We start from the raw sequence: 27,507 nt of genomic DNA, 5'->3' as shown, positions 1-27,507 counted from the left end.
TTGCATTACGGAGGAACTGCTTGATCTTCAGAGTCTAAAGGGGACAACAACTGGGAAGGACATTTTTGAAGCTGTGTCAGATTCAATTGACCAGGCTGGACTTCAATGGGACAAGCTGTGTGGAATTACAACGGATGGGGCTCCAGCAATGACAGGCGAGCGCAAAGGAATGGCATCTTTAGTATGCGCCAAGGTGCGGGAGAGCGGAGGTGAGGCTGTCAAAATGCACTGCATCATCCACCAAGAAGCCCTCTGTGCCAAGACAGTACAGCTTGGCGACGTGATGAACACAGTTGTGAAAACTGTCAACATAATTCGGGCACGAGGGCTTTACCACAGAGAATTTCAAGCATTACTCTCTGATGTCGATGCTGAATACGGGGACCTACTCTACCAGTCTGAAGTGTATTGGCTCCGTGCTGCAGCGGTTTTATTCCCTGAGATCAAATATCGGCAAGTTTTTGAAAGAAAAGGGCAGACCTCTGCATGAGCTCAGTGACCCTTTATGGTTGGCAGACCTGGCTTTTTTAGTTTATCTCACTGATCATCTCAACACCCTAACAAGAGACTACAAGGCAAAGAGCAGCTGGTACCACAGCTGCATGCACACATGAAAGCATTCCGTGCGAAGCTCCGTCTCTCCGAGTCTCAACTGCGCAACTTTAATGTAGCGCACTTCCCAACACTGACTGAAATCAAATGCGCATTTCCAAATGCTAAGCTCTCTGCTAAAATGGGAGAATATGTGTCTGTGATCACATCTCTCATTACAGAAGTCACTCTTCTGCGCTTTCAAGATTTTTCTGTCATTGAGAAGGAAATCACACTGTTTGCGGCTCCGTTTTCGGTGGATGCAGAAGAAGTGAGAGTCTGCAATTAGAACTGATCGAAATGCAGTGTGATGATTCTCTGAAGAATCAACATCAGCTTCTCTCCCTACCTGACTTCTACCGGAGCTTGGAAAAGGCCAAGTTTCCTCTGATAAGACGCCACGCAAAACAAATGATGAGTCTGTTCGGCTCAACATACATCTGTGAGCAGACATTCTCGCTGTTAACGCTGATCAAAAGCAGATTGAGAACCAGAATGACCGACAGCCTTCTCCGTGACATCCTTCATATCTCAACCACCAAACTTACTCCTGACGTGCCAGCTCTCCTTCAGACCAAAGCGCAGCATCACTGCTCCCACTGAGCGCAACATTCTTCCCATTACAGGTGAGTCGAAAATATACACACAGTTTTCATGTGTTAATAAGCCCAATTACTTAATAAATTCAGTCAATTAAAGTTGATGATAATTTCTTAACAAACGTTAGTTGATGTTTTAATAAGCCCAATAATTTATTTGTGTAATAAGCTTGAAATATCCACATCCTCTATTTCTCTTCTTGTCTCTCCCTTCATACAGGACAATGAAGGGGGATCAGCACCCTAAGAAACAATCTGAGGCTGTCACTGAGAGAATGACCTGCCAACCTTTTTATAAAAAATAAAATGAAAATCTACTAATGGAGAGCTGTGATGGAGGCTTTTTTTCTTCAAACATGTTCAGTTATCAAACGTAATTTACCTGCAGTAGTGCATTAGAAGTGAGACAGTATACCTCACGTCTAGTGAGTGGCCCAGTCCTTTGTATATTTTTCTGTATGTGGCCCTCAGGAAAAAAAAGTTTGGACACCCCTGCTCTAGCAACTCCAGCCAAATTTGCATTTGAGTTTCCTTTGCAAACACCTTTTGGTTATTTCTCATTCTCAAATACTTTCTCTTTTAAAAATAAAGCATACTGTTTGAAAATACAAACACTTACAGCATAAATATAACCACCGTGTTGCTTGTCTGTGTAGGTTTTTCTATATAAGCATTCAAACCATCTAAGGGTTATGTTAGAATGAATAAAATTTCATTAATTACAACAAGGGTAATAACATAGATAACAATTTTATTTAGAGTACTGTACTATAACGCTAAGGCTAAGTAGTTCTACCCTGCAATACTCAAACAATGCTCTTTATCTCCATCCCTTGAATCATCAGTACAAACCTGAAAACAAATTAATGAATAGGCAATTCAACAATATTTTAGAAAAAAAAAAATAACAGAAAAAACAGACAAGATAGAAACAAATCCTTTCCTCATCACAACTGATTTTATTACTATAAAGCAGGGCTTTTCAACTTCAATAGCAAATGGACCAAATAGGAAAATCACTGGGGGTCTGCGGGCCACACATAATACTTTGTCAATTAATGGTTACAAATAACTTACAGTATAATGTTAATAGATATATAACTACATAGAATAAACTAGTCACGTGCATCCCTTTTCTTTCACTTTAATTGTATCATTACAATCAATTCCAGACAGCAGCCAGTCTATACAAAAAGTAGGAAAGCTATGGTTACAAAGCTTGAAACAGAAGTGCAAAGAGTAGCAATTTAAAAACCAAGGAGACATGAGGTGTTTTTCTGACAGGTCCATATCCACAAATGTAGAAAACAAGATGAATATAGTAAAACAGTATCCATCAGGCTAACAATAAGTAGGCCTGTTTATAACATCCTCAACAACACTTCCAAGCATACATAAGGAGCTTTTAAAATAGGTCCATATCCTTAAATGCTAAATGCAAGATGAACATAGTAAAACAGTAGCCATCAGACTAATAATAAATGGGCCTGTTCATGGTACTATCAAAAACAATTCCAAGCAGACATATGGTGCTTATAGCAGGTCCATATCCATATTTGTTAAGGGTGAAAACAGTTGAACAGTATCAAGACTAACAATAAGTAGGCCTGTTTGAATCATCATAAAACAGATCTGTAGTCTTTGCATATTCACTAAGATGGCATTAAATGCCTCAATCAGGTGATTTACTACTACAGAACTACCATACAAATCAGACTTCTGTCATTTTGAGCCTGTTTGAGTCAATAAGAGAAATTACACTGCCTTGATTTCGCTATTTCAACAGTTTGGCTCATAAGTAGTAAGGGCAATCCTGAGACACTAATGCAACTTCTCATTGGTCATGGATTAACGTGCCCTTGTTTTGATGGCATTCATACAAGAAAACTAGACTCACAAGTGTAAGTGGATCCAAACATTGTCAGTATTAGCAAGGCCACTTTCCTTATTGTGGGGTACTGATATTGGCTAACATGCTTAGACCAAAAGTCCACTGCACCCTCAGACTGCAAGTGCTGTTTTAAAGCAAAGGAGGACTGCACATCAACCAATTCCATCTGAAAGATGTTCTCATCAATACAAGACATTACCTCTTTTGATTTTACACAGAAGTCTGCCTCTGGTTTTATGGAAAATGGGTCACGAGTGTGGTGGAAATCTGAAAAATAAAAAGCTGACAATGACCAAGTTGTCTTAATGTCTTTTAATGAGAACCTTGCAAGGGATCAGTGTACAGTCACAAAAAAGCGTAATTGCAGACTTTGTTGGTTGTGGCCCTGGTGTTGTGTTGGTATTTGTTTGTGCATGTTGACTGTCTAAATTGAAGCTGATTGGAATCACAATTACGAGAACAATTAAATCACAAAAAGAGAACACATTGAACCTTGCGAACCACACCATCCAGGACATCTGAATGGATGCCATGGCCGTCGTTCGGGTTCCATCATTGATCCCACGATGGTGACACTGAGATTCACTCAGCACATCACTTAGTTGGAGCCTGGCCCGCTCTTGTTGGACAGTATGCCAATACTGTCACTTCTACTTCTCTTCCTGGTGTGTGAATGGATGTCTTTGTGTTGGTCACCTGAGAGCAGCAATCCACCTACACTCTCGTAGAGTCCTCAATCGCGCCGTGGTGACTTACTCTGTTGTAGGTGTCTCTGGTGGAGGTGGAACTCTTTTGCAGTGGCTGGCATGGATCCAGGTGACTCTTTCAGTGACCTTTACTGCCATCTGTGTGGTCAACAGCACCTGGAATGGGCCCGCCTACCGCTTAGAGCGCCAAGCCTTTCTTCTCAAGTCTTTCAATACTATCCTGTCACCAGGCTGCAGGTCATGAAGAGGTCCTGTGACTAGAGTTGGTAGTGCTTCTTTCACCTGGTTGTGTATGTTAGATAAAAAAAAGAAGATAAGTTAGCACAGTAACGAAGCATTTCATCTTCACAGTGGACTGTGGATGGTAATTGTCTTTTGACAGGTCCAATGCCTGTGTTGGCTGCTCACCCAAACAGGATTTCAAATGGACTAAGGCCGTATTTTGGTCTGACCCTAGCTCTCATTTGCATAAGAACAATTGGGAGTGTCTTTGTCCAAGACAAGCCTGTTTCCTTTTGCCAATTTATTTTTTAAGGTGCCATTCTCTCGCTCAACAGCACCACCACTGGCTGGATGATAAGCACAATGCTGTCTCATGTCAATGCCAAAATATTGACCAACTTGTTTTAGATCAGCACAGACAAACGGTGTTCCATTATCACTGCTAATTCTTCCCGGAATTCCTGACAATGATAAGAGCTTTAGCAACAGCACCAGTGTCTTGTTTTGCTATGGGAAAAACTTCAATCCATTTGAAAAACATGTCAATAATTACCAGACAATATTTCTTTCCTCCACTTGGTGTTAGTTCAATGAAATCCATCTGTAAGTGATCAAATGTTTTTTTCTGGTGGAGGGTGTGCTGCTTGTGGTGTTTGAATACCAATACCAATGTTGTTTGTGGCACAAACTTATTGTGGCAACACAGTTGTGTTCTTCTCCATCACCTTCTGTGGGGAGAAGAGTTGCAGGATTAAGAACATTACATCTTTTCACAGTGATGTTAGGCATTTCAAGCAACACAGTGTTGTAACGGAGCCATCTTGCTGCAGAAAGATGAGATGTTTTCTGTTTGAGCAAAATCAATGAAACAGCATGTGGAACGAGCAAAGTTAGGTCAGAGTACCCCACTATGTCCCTGGAAGCCATCACAGCTTTTTCTGCAGCCGCAACAGCTCTCAGACATGTAGGAAGTCCTGCAGCTACAGGGTCAAGTTTGAAAAGTAAGCTACAGGTCTCTGTCTGCCTCCATGTTCCTGGAGCAGCACTAAAGTCACGCATCCTCCATTTTTGTCAACAGTCTAGGTGAAAGGTTGACTTGGATCAGGTAATCCAAGAGTCGGAGTCATTTGGAGAGCAAGTTTCAAATCAACAAATGCTTTTTCTGGTTCAGCAGTCCATGTCACCTTACTGTGGTGCCTGCAGGCCTCGCCCGTGTGAGATTGCGCTCAGGGGCACCTCGAGGACAGCATAGCTGGGAATGAATGATCTGCAATAAGAACACATTCCTAAAGAAGACATGACTTGTTTCTTTGTAATTGGTTGTGGAATGTTTTGGATTGCTTTTATTCTTTTTGGGGAGAGGGATTTGCCCTCTGATGTGATCACATGACCCAAAAATGTCACTTCTTGTTGTACAAAATGCAATTTTGACAGGGTAGCTTTATGACCTTCTTTATCCAAATGTTTCAACAGTGCAATTGTGTCTTTTTCACACTGAGCTTGAGTTGGGGCACAGATCATGAAATCATCAACATATTGCAACAGTGCACTTCCTGGTGACAGTTTTAATGAGCTCAAACTTTCTTTCAACGCAACGCTGTAGATGGTAGGTGATTCACAAAACCCTTCTCTGGATGGACTGGAACACTGAAAATGCGTTCGCCAAATCGACCACTGAAAACCATTTACTTTCAGGCGGCACCTGAGAAAGAATAGTATATGGGTTAGGGACATTTGGAGCACATTGTTGTACAGCATCATTCACACTTTGCAAGTCTTGTAAAAAACACCATTCACCTAGCTGTCCTTCATCCCTGATTTTTTTCACTGGAGATTGTGAAAAGATTGGTGTGTGCACAGGAGAATTTTCACAAGGAATGATTACACCTGCCTTTAATAAAGCATTAAAGACTGGTGTAACGCCCTCAACCGCTTATTTTTTGAGAGGATATTGTGGTTGGCAGGGCCTGTAATCAGATTTTGGTGTTATCACAACTGGCTGCATTCCTTTAATCAGACGAACATCATGTTTGCCTTGGGCCCACAGAGTCTTTGGGACTTCCTGTAGGGCTGGGCTGTTTATGACATCACAGGTGTCATGCATATATGCAGATGTGTGTTGTGTCTGGTATCAGCTGAACAGATCTGAGTGTGTGAACAACAGAGGTGTATTTTTGTCGATAAACCTTCAAAACAGGATTATATTGAACATAAGGATCAGATTTTGACTCCCACATTTGTGCACTAACACACTGACTCACCCATGGACCCAAATCTTGCCATTTTCCTTCCCTGTGTTTGACATGTGGATATGAAACAGGAATGTCAAAAAGAGAATTGGAACCTGGATCACTGAAAGAGAAATATGGTGAAGATTCATCAATTTGCTTTGGTTTTGTTTGTTCAGGCAAGGTCACTGAAACGGCATATCTGTGTTTATTCCAAAACATGTTACTTAATGTTAGCTTTTCGCTCAGACAACCATCTTTGAACCATCTTTTCTCAAACTCTGCATCTCCCCCTTCATGTATGTGTGCAGTGCAGTGTAGGTCTTGTGGTTGCATGTAGTCTGTGTCTATGTTGAATGTGAGTGTGCATGAACTCTCAACATCAGCAGTGTTTACGGAAGTCACAGCTGATGTGCAGAGCTTGCGTTCATACACATAAAGCAGTGTGTCAGGGCTGTATTTCACAAATACGTGAGTGTCAGGGAACTCAAGTTCACTTGTTCGAATAACAATAACCCCTTTTGATGTTGAAACAAGACAAATACCCAAGAAACACATTACATCTCTTCCCATTAGATTGATTGGACAACAGTTTGACAACAATAATGAATGCTTAAATTTGCCTGTAACATCATCAGTGCATGATAATGGAGATCTGTATTTTTCCAGAACTGTGTCACCTGACACCCCTACAGACTTCATGTATCTTCCGCTCATCTTTGGAGGTGTTAAAAAAGTATCAGCTCTAATAACAGATTGTATTGCACCAGAATCAACAAGAAATGTTGCATGCTTACCATGTACAAGAAGTGTGTGTGTCGGCATGCCTGCGTAAGCATCAGTTGAGTATTTAGCATATGTGCCTACATGCTGTGTGTTTGCTGTTTCCTGCTTCTTCTCTAACTGAGCTATGGCATCATCAATCAGTGTATGCATATGTGTGTGCATGGTGCAATCACCTGTCTGATGTGTAGGTTGTCTCTCATCGTGCGTCAGTGTGGTCAAAGTTAAAGGTGCTGATTCCTCCCCCTCCTGAGCTGCCGCCCCGAGTCAATCGGCTTTGTGCTTGAAAGTTGGATTTTTCTTTACGCAGTCTTTGGCCCAGTGTCCTCTCTCACCACAATGAAAACAAGAATCTGGATCAGTTGTGTGTCATCCTCTACAGCCACCTCTAAGTCCGCCTCTGCCACGGCTGTGTTTGCGCCTTCTGGCATGTCCTTGGAACATAGTCAATGCAGCAATGTGCAGATCTTTCTCTTTCTTTTCTCCTTTCCTCACTTGGCTTTCTTTGAGGATTTTCTCAGCGTGCACAGCATGTGCTTCAATGAGGCTTAATTTGCGTTTAGTCCCAGGTGATGAATATACGTTTCACTATGTAGGAAATATCAGGTTCCAGTCCATTCAGGAAGCTGTTTCTCAAATGTACTTCCCATGCTGTAATAGCATTATCATTCAGGTCAGCTGTAGGTGTCAGCCCGCTGTGTGTGTTGTGAACTTCTGTCAGACGAGTGAGATAGTTGTGAACACTCTCATCATCTTCTTGTTTACATGAGGAGATTTTGCTCATGTCCAATCTCACAGTGAATGCTGCTTTGATGTGCTCACAGAGATCTGTGATGTGTACTCTATAGGCTGCGTTGTCATTATGCACCCAGTCGGGGTTAGCCAGTGTCATATCATTCTCTGGATATCCTGCTGAGATCTTTGCCCAATTATTGCCCATCTTTACCATCAGGAGCCATCTCAGTTCAGAGGTTGTTGGGTGAAACGCTCTGCAAAACAGAATCAGTTCAGCTGCAAATTTCACACCACCTCCATTTGATGGTGATGAAAGGTGCACCTTCTACCTCCATCATGGGGAGATTCGGGATCCGGTCCACGTTTCCCTCTGTGTCAGGTCTCACTGGAGATGGGGGGTGGTGAATGAAAGCACAGGGACAATGGTTGGATTTTGAGATCTTTTGAATACCAGACCAGACCTGGTATGAGAAGGGGAGGCAGCTTTGTCCTGTTGATTTGTTGTTGCTGTGGCCTCATCCAAAAGTTGTCGTAAGCCAGATGTATCAGGGTAGATGAGGGGAACATGAGATGGGGGAAGGTTAGAGTTATATGGTGGTGTAGCTCTTGGCCGTGGATCAGGCGTCTGATGAGCTTGGGCTGCTGGTTCATCTTGTTGTTGTGGCGGGTTGAGGCGTCTCCTGGGCAGCACCCAGTTGAATTCAGAATCCTGCATTTTGACACACTGAGACACAGATGAGGTTTTATCTGTCCCTGCCTGTGTTTTCTGTCCCTCTTTTGTGCTTCTTTCATCTATAAACTAAAAGCTTTCCAATCTCCTATGAACTTCCTCTTGCCTTTTTATCCTCAGTCTTTTTTTCCTTCTCCTGCCGTCTTTCCTTCAGCTGATTTAGCTGTCTGATACTGAAACTTCCTGTGCTCAGAAAGCCACATTCAGTAATCCAGATTTTTATTTGTTTCACAGATGAATCACCATAGTTCACTCTCATGTAGTTTATATTTGGAGCGGACAGGTTCACATTATCATATTTGTACTTTGTATGATTGTTATTGTTAACGCTACCCATTTTGGCAGATTAAAAGAAAGAAAATGTAGTAAGAGATTTGAGTTATGTGTTCAACTAATCTCCAAAGTACACCCGTTAAGAATATCAGAAAACTAATCAATGTTAGTATACCCAAAATAATGTGACCAATTTCAGTATGGTGTCTTATTACTGTCAAATTCTCAATTTTTTTTTTCATCAAAACAGGGTGATCAGAACAGAGAAATTATCTACGTTTCCTATGTGCATTTTCTGAGTCTTACCTCACACAATATTATAAGTATTACCAAGTAATAATTCTTCCACACACTATTGTGATTACAGTAAACTCTCTTTGAGGTGGACTCGTCAGTGCACCTCCAGGTTTTCTATTAAACCTTGGTTAAAAAAACTGTTGGGACTCTTTCCTGATCGGTAGATCAAAATCTCTTTCTTATTTCACCATTAATATTTTCAACCTTTTTAGTACCCCTTTTTTTCTCTCTGAGTCAATTTCCAGATTCTCACCAGTTCAGGATCATTGGTTTCAGCGCCTCGGGTTTTAGGCCCTCCGTCTCACCCGTCCTTGTGGCAAGGTTGAGGCTGAAGATTTGGCTTCAGGATGATCGGCCCCCTTTGACTCCGAGTCCAGACACCCTCAGTCGAGCAATCCCACTTCTGACACCAGTTTGTGGTAGAAATCTGGAAAAAAAAAATCTGACAATGACCAAGCTGTCTTTTTGTCTTTTAATGAGAACCTTGCAAGGGATCAGTGTACAGTCACAGCAAAGTGTAATTGCAGACTGATAATCAAATACAAAGTGTACATACTCTTTATAGACAAGGAGTGTGGGAAACAGTATCAGGATGTGTGTGGGGTACAGTGCCGGATGTCATCAAAGCTGTCTCAAAAGGGACTGACAAAAACCAATAATGAGCATACGACCAGATGGTTACATGTTCAAGGTTATAGGTTAAGGTTAAATGTGAGTTTATCCAAAGTGCAAAGTCTGAAATGTGGTGCAGAGGATACAAAGTGTGTTTTTTCCATTACACAAGCAAACTGCAATACCTCAATGGGAATGCTGAAGCCTTGGAATCTCTCAGTAAAGTTCTCAGTCAATTTTGTCATGAAGTCTGTCATGACGGGTGTTATGTGCGCCCCAGGTGCTGTGCTCATGAATGCACGGAGTTCTGGGAAGTGCAGCACTTTTGTTACCATTAGGTCTGTTGTGAAAATCGTTGGCTTTTTCTTGAAGGCACAAAGCCTCTCAACCAAATCAGCAATAGATTTTTCCCACTCCTGCACTTCCAAATTCAAAGTGTCCAAAAATGTCACACAGAAAGTGGACTTCTGCCATAAACTGTTCATCCAACATGCACTCCATGAGGTTTGTTGCCCGTTTGTGTTTACACATGCAAAGGAAAGACACAATCTCCTGGCTGAGTTGACAGAAACAGTCCAGAAACTTTCCTTTGCTGAGCCATCTGAGGTCGTTATGGACAAATAAGTCAGTGTGTTCTGCAGAGGTGTCAGCAAGTAGCTGACGGAAGAGGCGATGTTGCAGGCTGGAGGTTGATCGAATAAAATTCCCAATGTTCATAACAGTGTCCATAGTGTTTTTCAGACCACCACCGAGCGTTGCACACAGCAAAGACTGATGAACTGCATATGTGGGGCTATGGCTGATAGCCTCGCCACCAGCCCTTGCACTCTACCAATCATAGTTGGAGTGCCATCATTAACCAACAGGCAAACTTTTTGCAAATCCAGTTCACGCTCATTAAAAAATGAGACAATCTTTTGAAAAATCACCTCACCTGTAGTGTGTCCCTCCAATGGAATAAGTCCCAGAGGTTCTTCCCAAAAGCACACTCCGTCGAAAAACCTGACATAGATGCATAGCTGGGCCATGTCGGTACGATCAGTTGATTCGTCGACAGCGATAGACATCACCTCTGCTTTTTGAAGGTTTTCCAAAAGCTTTCTTGAGACATCCTTTGCAAGTAGTTCCACTCTGCGAAGAGTTGATGTGTCCGAGAGAGGTACTTTTTTAATGGTTGAAGTGACGCTTTCCTTAACTATTTCATCAACAACCATTTCACCAATGACAGCAAGCATGCAATCTCTAACGGTTTCCACCTCGGTAAAAGGCCTCTTCTCTCTGGTAAGTGTCCAGGCTATATGCAGGGATACTATCATGGCTCTCTCTTGTTCCGTGCAAAAGCGACCAAGGGCCACTTGACTCCATTGAAAAGATGCTGGCAGTCCCTGTACTTTCCTTCTCCGTTCCTCCAAGCCCTCTGCAAAACTGGCAGAAAACGAGCCATGATTTGACTTGTAAAGCCTCTTCACGTTATATTCTTTCATCACAGCAATGCATTTGTTGCACAATAAACACACCGGTTTATTACTTGTTGCAGTTGGCAAAGTGAATAAATACTTCTCAGTCCATTCGCTTTTGCAATTGGCAATTTTCACAACCAACTTTACGTCTCTCTAGCTTCGACCGGGACATTTTGAAGCTTGCTGTTAGGTAAAGTGAGTTTCTCTGTGGCCCGCCCGGGCCTGCCAGCCCAGAGTGCAACTTGACCCAGTGAGCAAATGGCAGGTGTGGAGCGGGTGTGATACTTCTTCTTTTTTCCGTTTTATGGCTGTTTTATCGTTTTTATGGCAACCAGCATTAAGGCGCATTCCTGCCACTTACTATGTTGGAGTGTGAACCACAGCTATCTGTCCCCTTAAACAAAAAAAAAAATAAATAAATAAATGTTACCATGCTAGCCTGATTTGCAGGCAGCCTCTTGCAGGCCATAGAAAAATTCGAAAGGGCTGTATCCGGCCCATGGGCCGCTAGTTGAACAGGCCTGCTGTAAAGGGACAGGGGCATGAAAAAGACGCCAGTGGCTTACTTTCAGGAAAACGGTCTAACAGTGGTTGGCACAGTAAAAGACTACAGAAATTTTACCTACAAACTGCATTTCCACATAAGGAAAATCAAGGTAAAACATAAAATATTGCCTTCAAAATTCTTGCAGTTAATGGCAAAAATTTTATTTTTGTTTATTTTTGGAATTTTATATGTTTGTGATTATTTTCAAATGCTTAATTGAATGCATTTTATACTTTAAAAAAGGAATTAAATAATGTATGCCTACTCCTGAACAATAATTAATCAGATAATGTGTTAGTAACAGATAAATGTGAGTATTGGAGAAATCTGAATTGATTTTTACCTTGATACTTTTGTTTGTTTGTTTGTTTGTTTGTTTGTTTTTATTTCTCCCTGTTCCACAAGATGAGCTCCAAGGCACATTTCAGCAACACTGTGAAACCCATTGGTCTCGCAGGTCTAGGTGACAGCTCTCTGCCAAAATCATGTATAGTCTCCGGCTGGGGCACAACAAGCAGCAACACAGGACATATGTCTCATAGACTCATGGAAGCCAATGTAACACTAAGTGATGAAGAGCAGTGTGTTACCGAAAACTCATACTGCTCTCAGGGAGACATTGGACCGGCTGTGGTATGTACATTTATAACATTTATAACATAACATGGACAAACAAACGTTGGTCAACAATGATACTTAATTCACTGGTGTTGAGGAATCCAGGGAGACGCTGGTGGTCCACTGGTCTATGAAGATGGAAAGGCATACGGGGTATTGTCCTACACCTCCAGTCCACATGGAGGTGGCCCAAAAATCTACCATTATGCCAAGATTCCTCACTATAGCTGCTGAATCGATTTGGCCATGAAATATAATGGAAAGCTCTAATACATGTTACACTCAATTGAGCAAATCCAATTTGAATTTACGGTAGACTCATTTGTTTAAATTGTATAACACTGGAGAATTTCAAAACTGATAATTAAGTTGCTGTTATCATTTGCTCCATAGCAATGACGCTGCTAAATATGCTTTGCACACATTTAAAAATTCAAAATATACTTTACTTCAATGTTTCTAAATCATATCAATGAAATTTTCTTTAGGCAAGTTGAATCAAAACATTGTAAGAAGATAAATATGATTTGGTCAGTTTATGTGACATGTTTTGGCTTTTACAAAAATGTTTTGTCAATAAAATGTAGGATATTCCAGGCAAATTCCAGGTATTGCTACAGTTAAAACCAGACATTGAAGTGTTCACTCAATGCTGTTTTAGAGACGTCATATCTATTGATATCTAAACATAGTATGTCCTGTCTCTTAAATACAATGTTGCATGTAAGAAATACATTAATGCTCTGATCATCTTCTTTTAGACTAGATTAAATGAGAACAGAATCATTTTAGTTTGTTTTCTACCAAATAAACTTTTGCTCTCTCTGCATGTTCTCTCAGAATCTCTGTATGCTTTGCTTTTTGAGCATGAATTAAATTAACAAAAAAGACAACACTGCCTCCTTGTGAACAAAGTGTATTTTTGAAGTCTGAGCTGACACTCTTCTTATCATGACGTTTGAACCCAATCAAGTCTCTGCCTGTTCTTGAAAAGACCCTGTAATTGCATTTTTAACAGTATCTGATGATGATGATTTTGAGACTGGTTCAGCATTAAATAAGGCCACTTTGCTTTATTATTCCTCCAAATGTAGACATTTTTAATTAATTGTGTAAAACTAGGCAGCTCACTTATGTCAAATATCATTGGATATCCTTATAGCTCACCAAACTATCACATCTGGGGAAATTTCAAAGTTGTAGCTTATGGAGGGACAGGAATGATGCTGAAATGCAACTGCAATGTCTTTTGTTAGCTGTTTAACTTTGTCATTCATTTTCTATTTACAGATGAAAAGTCAGAGTGAATGGTTTCTTTAAATGGACATGTTTCATTGAATAAAAAAGCTGGAGTCGCACTGATGTGGCTCAACACAACTCTTTCACTTGATCAATGCATTCTGAGAAGCCATCTTCAATAGCCTCGTTCCGAAACACTGTCATCCGAGTGTATTGCTATGGTGCTCAAGAATGTAAATTTTTATAGGCTATTTACTAACAATGACTATTTTCTCTATCATTTAACAAATGGTCACTGAATTCTCATCAGAAGGTGGCAGTAGACTGTGCACCTGTCTTATATTCCAGAATGGCTGAAGTTGCCACCTCATTGCTGTTAACTTTCTCCACTTGAAGTTTAGCTCTTTTTCTCTTAGTTGGGCCTTTGCAGAGCTTTAAAGTAAAGGTTTTTTTACTCTCAGAACAGACCCACAGTCCATGTTTGGATAGCAAACCATCAAATAGGAACCACTGCTCGATACCCAAAAATCCACTATTAAGCCAAGATTCCTGAGCACAGACGCTGGATCGATTCAATCATCAGCAATCAAGGAAAGTGTATAAAAGTTAAAATAATTTGTTGGAGACAGTATTGTTAATGCAGTTAAATGACTAAGCCACAGCATTTTAATTTAAATGTGTTTATTTCAGTTTCTTTGCATAACATTGGAGAACTTGAAAACTGATTATTGAGATGCAAATATCATGACTAATTCCATAAAGCAAAATTTGGACTTTTGACTTACCTTATATATTTTATTGACATACTTCATTTTGGTGCTTCCAAATGATATCAATGGCTCAATTGAAATGCATATTTGGCAGAAAAGACTAAAAGTATATGAATGTGATTTGGGTAATTTAAGAGAGTGACATGTTTTGGCTTTTATGATCCATCTGTTTACCTGTTATTCGAATTACAATTAAATGTCATTTTATAACTGCTCAAACTATATCTTCAGGAAAAATGTCAAAGTTGTCCTTAAGGAGGAACAGGAGTGATGCTGAAATGTCTTGTGATAGTTTACATTAATTTTATGTACATCCATGAGGTATATGAACAAAAATGGGTATGGACATTAATAAGGCATTTCATTTAAAACATGCACGTTAAGCATGCTTAAAGTTATAGTACATGACATTCAGCCACTGGATGTCCCACTATAGCACCAACATCTCAGACCAAAACAAACGTGTTTCGTTTACTCAATAAAGTTGAAAAAAAAAAAAAGAAAGCTGAAACTCAGATCAAATTGTCAAACTAGGCAGCGCTGATCAAATATGGATCAAAACCTTATGACTGCATTGCCTATTTCTCGCCTCAAATGTTTTCAGAAACACACAGGAGTGTGACTTCAGTCACTGCTCAGGTTGCATTACTCAGCTACATCCTTACATAGCACATAGTTGTTTGCTGACATCCAGTGAGGCTCAATGTCATTTATTGCACCTTTAAATAATACAAATTAAATATGACTCTCTATACAGTAAGAGGAATAAATTAGTTTTTACTGTCAGAGTTCTTGTGCTGAGGACATTTTAAGAACAGAATGTGTCTGCTTTTGGCCATTAGTGACATTAGTCGTCTGTGCCAATGTTATGTTAAAAAATTGACAAGTTTATTAAAGAAAACAGGACTTTTCTATGTCTGATGTCTTTTCACTTTGCAAGTGCCTCAACATGTAGTTATTCTATCAGATGCTGGCTTTACAGCTTTAATACACTGCTCTCATGTGGTTTCTCAACTACGTACTTGATTTTGATGCTGGTGCAGCGACAAGCGGAATTTGTTATTTTCCAAACACTGAAGTTTGCTTGGCCTGTTTGTGTGGTATCAGGGGCAGGATGCATGACACACTGGTGAGGTTCATTTAAATGAGACAATACAATGCAAGTTGTGGGTATTATGGTGGATATTGGGTCTTTGACACTGAAAATATACACAATCTCACTTCAGTTGCATCTTACTTGAGGCAAATGCACAGCAATAATGGAATTATAATTAACATGTTAATAAACAATTTGAATTAGCTTAACACTTACCATTCAGTAGATGTGATTCAGCATCAAAAAATAATGTTTAATGTGGTTAAATCAGTCTGCATTGATCTATAAATTAATATGAGTGATTCTTACAATATTGGTTGTCCGGAGCTGCATAATAACTTTCTGTATGAAAAGCATCTCTTTCAGTTCATTAAATCCCTGCAGCCATCTGAAAGCAGCAGGACAGCTACTGTTTCCAAATGTCACTTTGGAGAACACTGGAGCTCCACACTAAGTTAAACAGAAATTAAATTTGTCTAATACAGCAGACATATCTACTCTTTAAATAACCTGTCCTGTGTTCTCCTTTGAGAGAAAAATCCAAAGTCAAAAGGGAGAAATGTAGATTCTAAAGTCTTTGATTTCATGATGGCATCTCCTAGATTTACTTTAATTCCATGAAACTCGGTTTTGCTATAGCTAGACTCCTTATTTCAATGCAGGAAATCAGATCTTGCATAAAGCAACAACATGGTGTTCAATCATAGGCAGAGCAGACGGTCACACTGAGCCAGACAGCTACGTAATACTAGAGCCACAGACTCTGAACAACAACCCACAGTAATTTTCCTGCTAAAGAAGTCTCCTTTTTTTAATCTAACTTTAACAAACAAAATAACTTAAACAGTGAGGAGTTGTACTTATGTGTCTTACCACACTTTGCCAACATCTAAGGCAATACTATCTGGCCTAAATACATAAACCTTTTGTCTTCTATATATTCATACATTTCACTCCAAATATAATAAGGTCAGGCGCTACATATCTTGGAATAACCTGCATATTGCCCAAGGAATCCTCCATGTCTTACTGACTTTCCTGAGTGTGAGTGAGGAACATTAGGGTCACAGTGGAACACTTCGTGCAGTGCTGAATGTCTTTCCTGTCTCAGCACTGGAAGGCCGAGGGTTCAGTGATTGTCCAATTAAGTACTTCCATTAGAAACTCAAAAGGAATGGTATCTAGTGATTCTAGACACAGTATATATATCACTGAATGTTCTTAATAAGTTCTTAATGATGACAGATAATCAAGGTACCATATTCTGCTGTCACACAACTAGGGCAGAGGAAGTGGTTTATGATATAAATCTATACTTCTTGTAAGTTTCAACACTAACCATGTCAGCACATTTCAAACAGATATGAAAAAGACACAGAGTAAACTGGAATCAGATACTGCTCCCAAAAATAATTATTTTATTTTCAATTAATTAAAGCGAGGGAGACTTTTATCAAGAACTCACTCTACACGTCTGTCAGTTGGACTCTATTGTGCAGTTCTATCCATTCCATATTCACTCCTATTTTAACTTTTGCCACTTAATTTTCTGTTGTGTTCACTTCATACTGCTCTAGTTCTTTTTGGTGCATTGTAAGGTGTCCTTGGGTGTTCGGTGGGGTACGACAGCAAATAAAATGAATTATTGTTATTAGTATTATTAAATAGTACAAAAAATGGAAGGCTTCAGGCTTATGCAGTGCAAAGAAAGGGGATGCATTAAAGAATTATGATTAAAAAAAAAGCTTAATCAAAATGCAAGGCAAGGCAGGTTTATTTGTATAGCACATTTCAGCAACAAGGAAATTCAAGGTTCTTTACATAAAACATTTAAAGCATCAAGATAGAGTGCAAAAGAAACAACATAAAAGGACATTTAAATACAAACAGAAAGAGTCATTAAAGAGCTAAGAGAACAGAAAATAAAAACAAGCTAAAATAGAACACTGTGGGGCTGTGCTGGACCCTCAGGATATTAGTCACAAAATATGTATGCAAATCAAATGAATAGCCTACACTGTCACTACACACTATCCAGTTGACTGTTTGCCCTCCTTAACAGTGTAACTAGGCATGGCATGCCTGTCAAGCTTTAGATCTCTCCACATACAGAGATATGCATGGGCGTATATTAAGATCAATATCTAAAGAGTTTGGGGAGTGGTGTCTTTTCTATCACCTTTCAAAAACAAAAACACAAGACCAAAAATATAAGGAATAGATTAAACTGTGTTTATATGTAACATACACTGCAAATGTTACTATGCCCATTTATGTAAATAGCTTACTACCCACATTAGTAACCCGTATTAATTCAAAAGGGACATGTCATTAGCTAAGTATATTAATATCTGGTGTTACATACCCATTCAAGGCAATAAATAATCACTGGGAACCAAGATGCTACAATGTCTGAGAGTAAGAGTTTAGAGTAACAATAGCGGTTCTGTCGTGCTCTTTGTTTGATTTGGGTAAGTCTATACCATGGATCTATTATAAGAACTGAGGGGTGTACTATGAAGTAAGTTTGACATAGCCAGGCTTTCTTTGCGTTAGCTGGCTCAACAAAACCTAAAACCCCACTCAGCAATAATGGGTATTGCGTGTCCCCATAAAAGAGGGCGTTTGGCACATCATTTGACTCTTCTTCTGCAGAAAATGGACTGATCGTGTGCTGCCTACTTCAATCAAGAGGAACAGGTTGTTAGAATGGATAGCTATGAAGAATATAAAAATATTATTATGGCAAAAAGCAATACTGTTGCTGCAAATAAGGCAAGAGAGGAATGCTGGCAGAAAATTGTGTAAATTTGAAAGTTAATATATTTATTTCATACCCAATGCACTCTCAATGCCTCCCGTTTATTTCTATCGTGAAAACTGTAGAGCTCTTAAACTTTAAACTTGATACAGCATATTTAAACATTATACTCAAGAACTGCATTTAGGTCTGACACTGTCCCATAATGAAGGATAAGTGAAAATAACTTTACTCTTTGGCCAAATCAAAGTGAAATGAATTTTATTGATTGAATATGATCTATGACAAATACCAATAGACTAATCAATTTTCTATTCCACTAGCTGTGGTACCAGCAGTGTAAAACAGACTTGGCAGCAAATCAGGACAAAGTATAAAAACATAATCCAAAGTGTAGCTGTTGTGCTTTCATCATTTTTTAGTATATGGATGATATGGTGTGTAAAGTGTTAATATTATCTGAAGCAAACAGGAAAAAAATGACAGGGGTAAGATTGGAGAGGGGGCATCTCCACCAGACTACACAATTTATTTTATTTATAATATTTTATAATATTTTATTATTTTTATCATGTGGACCCAATTACAACTAATGTATCGATGAAAGGATTGTGGTAGTCTGCACATAGGCTTAACTGCCTCATATGCAACACTCCAACACTTCTCCAAGTGACTTCAACAATGCAAATGGTAAGGGTTTTACATTTTGTAGTAGTCTTATGTCCATCTTATAAAGTGAGCTTTGCGCCACGCTAAGTGAATCATGAACACAGTACAACATCAACATGACTAAAAAAGTCTATCCCAGTCATCTCTGTTGCTTGATGAACACCTCAGTGTCCTATCAACTAAAACTATTTTTACAGGTTCAAGCAGACAATGTGAAGTCCCTCTATAAACGGAACCTGGAGCTGGACATTAAAAAAGAGTTGGAGATTAAAAAGATCAAACTAGAAATTGAGCAACTGGAGTATGAGAAGGCGGTATTGCAGTGGATGGTACTTGAAAATGTTTTTGGTTAAGCATGATTGACATTGTATGCTTTGACTTTTTTCTCTTTTCCTAGCAAAGGCAGACATTATTAAGAAACAGGGAAACACATCCTGTGATTGGTTTATTTATTTATTTATTTATTTTTCTTGTTGTTACATGAAAAATTGTTCAGTGATGGCCTGTCTGATGGCTTTACCAGCGGGGTGATCAAGGGTGATGGGGTCGACAACATTGGAGGGGCTCTCTCTTTCCTTATAGTGGCAATGTTGTGGAACACCGCACATGCTGATGTTATTTGGCAAGCCCGCTTGGGAGAGACCCTCAGGCCATGGAGGCAGTTGAAACAGGAGTTGATGACCCTGACAGTCAACTCTATCCTGACCCTGCATTTACCGAGGGCCACATTAAAACACCTTTGTAATGGTGTCTGTGGGTCAGGATAAGGGGTCATCAAGTATCGTGTACATGCGTATCCTCTGTCCCCCCCAGTAGAAGTCCTTTAAAATGTTGTGTTAAGGGTCAGGCTGCGGCTATAACGTCGTTCCTGTGGTTGCTTCCTCCTCCACACTCTGTTGTTTCTGATTCCACAGTGCGATATTCAGCCTTGTATCATGAAAGTAGTTTTCTTCCAAATATGATGATATTTTAAAGTATTTAGTAGAATGATATTTTAGTGTCTGCTTTTCCCTATTGCTAGATGGAGTGTTTTGGGAGACCCACCTTTGAGAGGGGAACTCTGGGTGCAGGCAACATGGAAGGAGGTTAAACATTATTCATTTCCATATACTACCCACACTGTAACGATACAGTGCTGGTTGAAAATCAGCAAAGTTTCCCTTTAATACATCCATGGTCTACACTCTAGCAACTCCAGCCAAACTTGCATTTGTGTTTCCTTTGCAAAAACCTGTTGGTTATTCCTCATACTCAAATACTTTCTCTTTTAAAAGCAAAGCATACTGTTTGAAAATACAAACATTATAGCATAAATCTAAGCACTGTGTTGCTTGTCCGCGTATGTTTTTCTATATAAGCACTCAAACCATCCGAGGGTTATGTTAGAATGAATAAGATTTCATTAATTACAACAAGGGTAATAACATAGATTACAATTTTATTTAGAATACTGTACTATAACGCTAAGGCTAAATAGTTCTACCCTGCAATACTCAAATAATGCTGTCTTTACATCCATACTTTAAATCATCAGTACAAACTTGAAAACACATGAATGAATCACATCAGAGTCATCAATAAACCACACACACCATATGTAATTTATCAAACACTGAATAAAGACTTTTGACTTGTTCCTTGAAAATCTAACCTTTGTGATAAGGGCCTCCTCCTCAAAACCACATTGTTTGCATATGCACACTACACAAACGCTTCCTTCTTTCTCTAATACAGCAGAGCATTTAAAGACTGAAATTGTTGGTGATGTGTGCCATTGATCTTCAGTAGCTCAAGTGGACTGTGATCTCACCATGAATATCCAGTGTAAACTTGTTATACTGATACTTGTGCTGACTCTTGATGATCAAGGTAAGTTAAGCATAATTTTTATGGCATTTTATAATGTACATACAGGGTATTATAGTAGCATTATAGTAACATGTATATATATGTTTATATTCATTTATTTATTTTCCTCTCCTAGTTCATACAGGGAAAATTATTGGAGGTCATGAGGCTGTGGCACATAGCAGGCCCTACATGGCGCTTTTGGAGATGAAGACGCCAAGTGGTAAAACAAAACACTGTGGTGGCTTTCTTCTGAATGAGGATTTTGTGATGACTGCAGCCCACTGTCAAGCCAAGTAAGTTGAACAAACTTTATGTTTACCTAATGACACGGATGATTCTAGGAATTCTGGGTCCCCTGATAGAATTCCTGATCCCAAAAACCAAGACTCTCTTATTTGTCCCCACATGTATTAAGACTGCAGCAATACATGATATCTATGTAGCAAATATGCTCTGTGATGGCTTTGTGAATACAACATAAATTTAAGTCTCTTAATATTTTCATATTGTGAATGCAAAGCCTACACAGAAAAAAAACTAGTTTATTCTTAGATCATGTTTTGCATTTAATTTCATGTCATTTCAGGTCCTACACAGTCTTACTAGGAGTTCACATTTACGGAGAAAAAACTAATGGCATACAGGAGATACCTGTGGACCAAGCATTTCCACGTAAGGACTACAATCCAACTGACTTCACAAATGACATAATGTTACTCAAGGTAAAACATAGATTAATGACTTTAGAATTATTGCAATTGATAGCAAAATTTTTATTTTTATTTTTAGAATTTAAAATTTTTGTTTGTGATTTTTTGCAAATGCTCTATTGAATGCATTTATCAAAAATAGAACTTAAATAATGCATGCAAATCCCTGAACAATAAATAATCAGATAATGTGTTAGTAACAGATAAAGTATTGGAGAAATCTGAATTGATATTTTACCTTCATACTTGTTTTTGTTTTTTGTTTTTATTTCTCCCTGTACCACAAGATGAGCTCCAAGGCACATTTCAGCAGCACTGTGAAACCCATTGGTCTCGCAGGTCAAGGTGACGGCTCTCTGCCAAAATCATGTATAGTCTCCGGCTGGGGCACGACAGGCATCAACAAAGGACATATGTCTCATAGACTCATGGAAGCCAATGTAACACTAAGTGATGAAGAGCAGTGTGTTACCGAAAACTCATACTGCTCTCAGGGAGACATTGGACCGGGTGTGGTACGTACATTTATAACATTTATAACATAACATGGACAAACAAACGTTGGTCAACAATGATACTTGATTCACTGGTGTTGAGGAATCACTGCATCCTGTATATGTACTTCCAGGGAGACTCTGGTGGTCCACTGGTCTGTGAAGATGGAAAGGCATACGGGGTGGTGTCCTCCGCCTTCAGTCCACATGGAGGTGGCCCAAAAATGTACAATTATGCCAAGATTTCTGACTATAGATACTGGGTCGATTCATTCATGAAATATAATGGAAAGCTCTAATACATGTTACATTCAATTGACCAAATCCAATTTGAATTTACAATAGACTACTTCATTTAAATTGTATAACACTGGAGAATTTCAAAATTGATGTTTAAGTTGCTGTTATCACTGGCTGCATAGCAATGACACTGCCAAATATGCTTTGCACAGATTTAAAAATTCAAAATATACTTTACTTTGATGTTTCTAAATCATGTCTGTTTGTAAATCAATGAAATTTTCTTTAGGCAAGTTGAACCAAAACTCTGAAAAAAGATAAATATGATTTGGTCAATTTATGTGACATGTTTTGGCTTTTTTAAGGCACAGCGGTTTTTCTGCTACAGAGGCTACAAAAATGTTTTGTCAATGAAATGTAGGATATTCCAGGCAAATTCCAGGTATTGCTACAGTTTAAAGCAGACATTTAAGTGTACACTCAATGATGTTTTAGAGACGTCATATCTATTGATATTTAAACATAGTATGTCCTGTCTCTTAAATACAATGTTGCATGTAAGAAATACATTAATGCTCTGTGCATCTTCTTTTAGACTAGATTAAATGAAAACAGACTCATTTTAGTTTGTTTTGTACTAAACAAACTTTTGCTTTCTCTGCATGTTCTCTCAGTATTTCTGTGCGCTTTGCTTATTGAGCATGAATTAAATCAACAAAAAAGACAACACTGCCTCCTTGTGAACTGACTGGATTGTTTTATTACTCCTCCAAATGTAGACATTTTTAATTAATTGTATACAACTAGGAAGCTCATTTATGTTTAATATCATTAACCTAATAGCTCACCAAACTATCATATCTGGGAAAATTTCAAAGTTGTATCTTAAGGAGGGACAGGAGTGATGCTGAAATGCAACTCAAATGTCTTTTGTTCGCTGTTTGACTTTGTCATTAATTTTCTGTTTACATACCAAGATCCAGTTATGGGTGCTCACAGGAGGAGTTATACTTGTTGACAAATACATTAATACACACTTATATCTGCTTAAAACTACATTATAGTGTGTTATAAACCATTCATCATTTGTTTATATAATGTTTATAAATGCTAAATATGGGGACTTGAAGTAAAGTGTCGCTGCAATAGTAATACAAGAACATAATTATTTATTACTCCACTTATTGAGCCACAGTATTGCTAGTTTTGCCCCTTACTGCAACAGAAACAATGGCTATTCAACCAGATGTAAGTCCATATCTCAGAAAATAAACCTGCTTCACATCTCAAATGCACCACTGCCTCAATACACTTTGATTATCATTACTATTTCCAAATGTGACATCAGATGAAAAGTCAAAGTGCATGGTTTCTTTAAATGGACATATTTCATTGAATAAGAAAACTGGAGTTGCACTAATGTGGCTCACCACAGCTCTTTCACTTGATCAATGCATCTCAATAAGCCATCTTAAATGGACTTGCTCCTAAAACATTGTCATCCTAAAGGAGATGACAGAGCGGAAAGGAAAGAAAGTCTTTATCTAATTTGCAGTTAAAGGAGATACTATGGTTTTGCGCAAGCTGTCAGCACACACCCTTGTTGAGCCACACACAAAGCAAGCCATTATGTACTCTTATCAATGTCTGCTGATGTGTTGAATCCACTTTATGCAGCTCTCTTAAACCATCATTCAGGTGGAGATCAATGATTAGGAACCACTGTCTGTGTAGTCAGGGATGGCTTTGGGAGTAAATTTATCTTCATCATATGGTGAAATTGTGGACCCAAGTATGCCTGATGTATCAATGAAAGGCTTGTGGTAGTCTGCACATAGGCTTAACTGCTTCAGGTGTGCAACACTCCCCTTAGCCTGTGGCCTCCACCTCTAAGCCCTCAACAATGAAAATGGTAAGGCTTTTTTAATTTCTAGTAGTCCTGTGTCCATCTTATAAAGTGAGCCTTACCAAGAATGCACCACCCTAAGTGAATCATGAACACAGTACAACATCAACATGACTGAAAAGTCTATCCCAGTCATCTCTGTTGCTTGATGAACACCTCAGTGTCCTATCAACTAAAACTATTTTTACAGGTTTGAGCAGACAATGTGAAGTCCCTCTATAAACGGAACCTGGAGCTGGACATTAAAAAACAGTTGGAGATTAAAAAGCTCAAACTAGAAATTGAGCAACTGGAGTATGAGAAGCAGGTATTGCAGTAAATGGTACTTACATTTTTTTTGTTTAAGCATGATTGACATTGTATACTTAGTAGTTAAACATGCAATAGAATTAACTGTGTATATTTGCCATAACTTGCTCAAATCGCTGACCCGGTGATGACCGAGCCAGGCCATCTAGCATCCAGACTTGTGAACATTAATTGGTGGTCACAAGTCATCTGCAACGGCATTTTAGGTTAATTTCACAATGAAAACACTGAGACAAAGATACCAGTGAAGGCTTTTCAAAGGGAACCCATTGTGCTTTTCAATGGTGACAAAGTACTGTAACAAACTTTATGCTTTATGTGAATATTTCTGACAAATATGCAAAGTCTATTGTGCAGCACTATTACACAGCTTTAGTGCAGCTGCATCGTCTTCATAAGTTGTAATATTAGCACCATATCCCTGTTCTGAAATTATATTGTAAAGCTATTTCTTTGTTTGTGTTAGTGTTATCACAGAGAAACTCAGCAGCTGACGTCAGGCTGTAGCTATAACGTCGTTCCTGTGGTTGCTTCCTCCTCTACTGTAGGGGACACTGTGTGCGATAGTCACTGGTGTGCTACAACCTGATATTCCTGGCCTCTGTCAGAAGGCTTGGGCAACTCATTCGATGAAGAAAGAGCTTCCACAGATTGTGTTCATTCTCACTGCCAGAATATCTTACTGAAGGGTTGTTTGTGGAATATCATCAACATGTGCAATGTATGGTATATCTGAAATAAACAATGGAAAAAATATAATGAATGATAATCTCCAGGAAACTGCTTCCCCTTTTGTACATGAGGGCACAGAATACATATGCTGGATGATCCAAAATGAAGCAATAATGCCCTCTAGTGGCCAAACACACTAGGATGACTTGTACCAGTTGAACCATGCAGAAAATTTCAGACTCGGTGGAAAAATGAATATTTTTTTGTAGAAAACAAGGGGAAGTGTGTTTGTTTGATTTCTAATGAGAGTGTTGCCATGATGAAAGAGTACAATGTACGAAGGCATTATGAAACGAAACATCAGACCTTCACGTCCTACGCTGGCGCTGAGTGGGAAGAGCTAGCCTGCTAACGCAGCAACAGTTTTTTTTCGTGCTAACAAAGCTCAAGAAAATGCAACAATAGCCAGTTATGAAGTAGCTCAACTCATTGCCCTACACGGGAAACCTTTCTCAGACGGTGATTTCATCTAACAGTGCCTCACTAAAGTTGTGGGAATAATGTGCCCGAAGAAAATGCAGGATTTCAACAATGTCAGCATGTCCAGAAATACAGTGAAGACTTGTCAAACAACTTAAAACAGCAAGTGTCACATAAAGCTTGTGCTTTCGATTTTTACTCGATTGCGTGTGATGAGAGCGCAGATGCCACGGACACTGCATAGTTGTTCATTTTTTTTGCGAGGAGTGGATGACTTTTTGCATTACGGAGGAACTGCTTGATCTTCAGAGTCTAAAGAGGACAACAACTGGGAAGGACATTTTTGAAGCTGTGTCAGATTCAACTGACTGGACTTAAATAGGACAAGCTGTGTGGAATTACAACGGATGGGGCTCCAGCGATGACAGGAATGGCATCTTTAGTATGCGCCAAGGTGCGGGACAGCGGAGGTGAGGCTATCAAAATGCACTGCATCATCCACCAAGAAGCCCTCTGTGCCAAGACAGTACAGCTTGGCGACGTGATGAACACAGTTGTGAAAACTATCAACATAATTCGGGCACGAGGGCTTTACCACAGAGAATTTCAAACATTACTCTCTGATGTCGATGCTGAATACGGGGACCTACTCTACCAGTCTGAAGTGTATTGGCTCAGTCGCGGCTCCGTGCTGCAGCGGTTTTATTCCCTGAGATCAAATATCGACAAGTTTTTGAAAGAAAAGGGCAGACCTCTGCATGAGCTCAGTGACCCTTTATGGTTGGCAGACCTGGCTTTTTTAGTTGATCTCACTGATCATCTCAACACCCTGAACAAGAGACTACAAGGCAAAGAGCAGCTGGTACCACAGCTGTATGCACACATGAAAGCATTCCGTGCGAAGCTCCGTCTCTCCGAGTCACAACTGCGCAACTTTAATGTAGCGCACTTCCCAACACTGACTGAAATCAAATGCGCATTTCCAAATGCTAAGCTCTCTGCTAAAATGGGAGAATATGTGTCTGTGATCACATCTCTCATTACAGAAGTCACTCAGCGCTTTCAAGATTTTTCTGTCATTGAGAAGGAAATCACACTGTTTGCGGCTCCGTTTTCAGTGGATGCAGAAGAAGTGGAGGAGAGTCTGCAATTAGAACTGATCGAAATGCAGTGTGATGATTCTCTGAAGAATCAACATCAGCTTCTCTCCCTACCTGACTTCTACCGGAGCTTGGAAAAGGCCAAGTTTCCTCTGATAAGACGCCACGCAAAACAAATGATGAGTCTGTTCGGCTCAACATACATCTGTGAGCAGACATTCTCGCTGTTAACGCTGAACAAAAGCAGATTGAGAACCAGAATGACCGACAGCCTTCTCCGTGACGTCCTTCACATCTCAACCACCAAACTTACTCCTGACGTGCCAGCTCTCCTTCAGACCAAAGCGCAGCATCACTGCTCCCACTGAGCGCAACATTCTTCCCATTACAGGTGAGTTGAAAATATACACACAGTTTTCATGTGTTAATAAGCCCAATTACTTAATAAATTCAGTCAATTAAAGTTGATGATAATTTCTTAACAAACGTTAGTTGATGTTTTAATAAGCCCAATAATTTATTTGTGTAATAAGCTTGAAATATCCACATCCTCTATTTCTCTTCTTGTCTCTCCCTTCATACAGGACAATGAAGGGGGATCAGCACCCTAAGAAACAATCTGAGGCTGTCACTGAGAGAATGACCTGCCAACCTTTTTATAAAAAATAAAATGAAAATCTACTAATGGAGAGCTGTGATGGAGGCTTTTTTTCTTCAAACATGTTCAGTTATCAAACGTAATTTACCTGCAGTAGTGCATTAGAAGTGAGACAGTATACCTCACGTCTAGTGAGTGGCCCAGTCCTTTGTATATTTTTCTGTATGTGGCCCTCAAGAAAAAAAGTTTGGACACCCCTGCTCTAGCAACTCCAGCCAAATTTGCATTTGTGTTTCCTTTGCAAACACCTTTTGGTTAT

The 27,507-nt window shown here is 39.4% G+C and overlaps 3 protein-coding genes and 2 long non-coding RNA genes across 5 annotated transcripts in view; 4 read left to right on the top strand and 1 right to left on the bottom strand.

Annotated features, from left to right (window-relative positions):
- The first annotated feature begins 416 nt into the window (after positions 1–416).
- Positions 417–1,515, top strand: LOC137188456 (uncharacterized). Its single transcript, XR_010929411.1, has 2 exons — positions 417–1,217; positions 1,411–1,515. It is a non-coding gene; the product is annotated as an uncharacterized lncRNA (long non-coding RNA).
- A 1,946-nt stretch (positions 1,516–3,461) lies between these two features.
- On the bottom strand, positions 3,462–10,932 carry LOC137188001 (uncharacterized). The gene is made up of 3 exons (XR_010929313.1): positions 10,603–10,932; positions 7,198–9,483; positions 3,462–6,362 (listed from the first exon to the last, which is right to left on the bottom strand). It is a non-coding gene; the product is annotated as an uncharacterized lncRNA (long non-coding RNA).
- Positions 10,933–20,556: 9,624 nt separating this feature from the next.
- On the top strand, positions 20,557–22,850 carry LOC137187998 (mast cell protease 1A-like). Its single transcript, XM_067597323.1, has 5 exons — positions 20,557–20,697; positions 20,813–20,972; positions 21,266–21,401; positions 21,677–21,904; positions 22,018–22,850. Exons 1-5 carry the CDS (start codon positions 20,640–20,642, stop codon positions 22,180–22,182), a joined length of 747 nt encoding a protein of 248 aa, XP_067453424.1. The 5' UTR covers positions 20,557–20,639; the 3' UTR covers positions 22,183–22,850.
- A 2,641-nt stretch (positions 22,851–25,491) lies between these two features.
- Positions 25,492–27,507, top strand: part of LOC137187999 (granzyme G-like) — a 29,914-nt gene continuing 27,898 nt past the window's right edge. The window contains exon 1 of the mRNA XM_067597325.1: positions 25,492–25,495. The gene's annotated coding sequence lies outside the window, so the exon portion shown is untranslated. The remainder of the gene's footprint in view (positions 25,496–27,507) is intronic.
- On the top strand, positions 26,014–27,279 carry LOC137187993 (general transcription factor II-I repeat domain-containing protein 2-like). The gene is made up of 2 exons (XM_067597316.1): positions 26,014–26,981; positions 27,175–27,279. The coding sequence occupies exon 1, from the start codon at positions 26,035–26,037 to the stop codon at positions 26,956–26,958; it is 924 nt and encodes a 307-aa protein (XP_067453417.1). The 5' UTR covers positions 26,014–26,034; the 3' UTR covers positions 26,959–26,981; positions 27,175–27,279.

The sequence above is a fragment of the Thunnus thynnus genome, chromosome 8 (genome assembly GCF_963924715.1).
Source record: "Thunnus thynnus chromosome 8, fThuThy2.1, whole genome shotgun sequence".
Lineage (NCBI taxonomy): Eukaryota > Metazoa > Chordata > Actinopteri > Scombriformes > Scombridae > Thunnus > Thunnus thynnus.
This window is presented reverse-complemented; position numbering and strand designations above follow the sequence as displayed.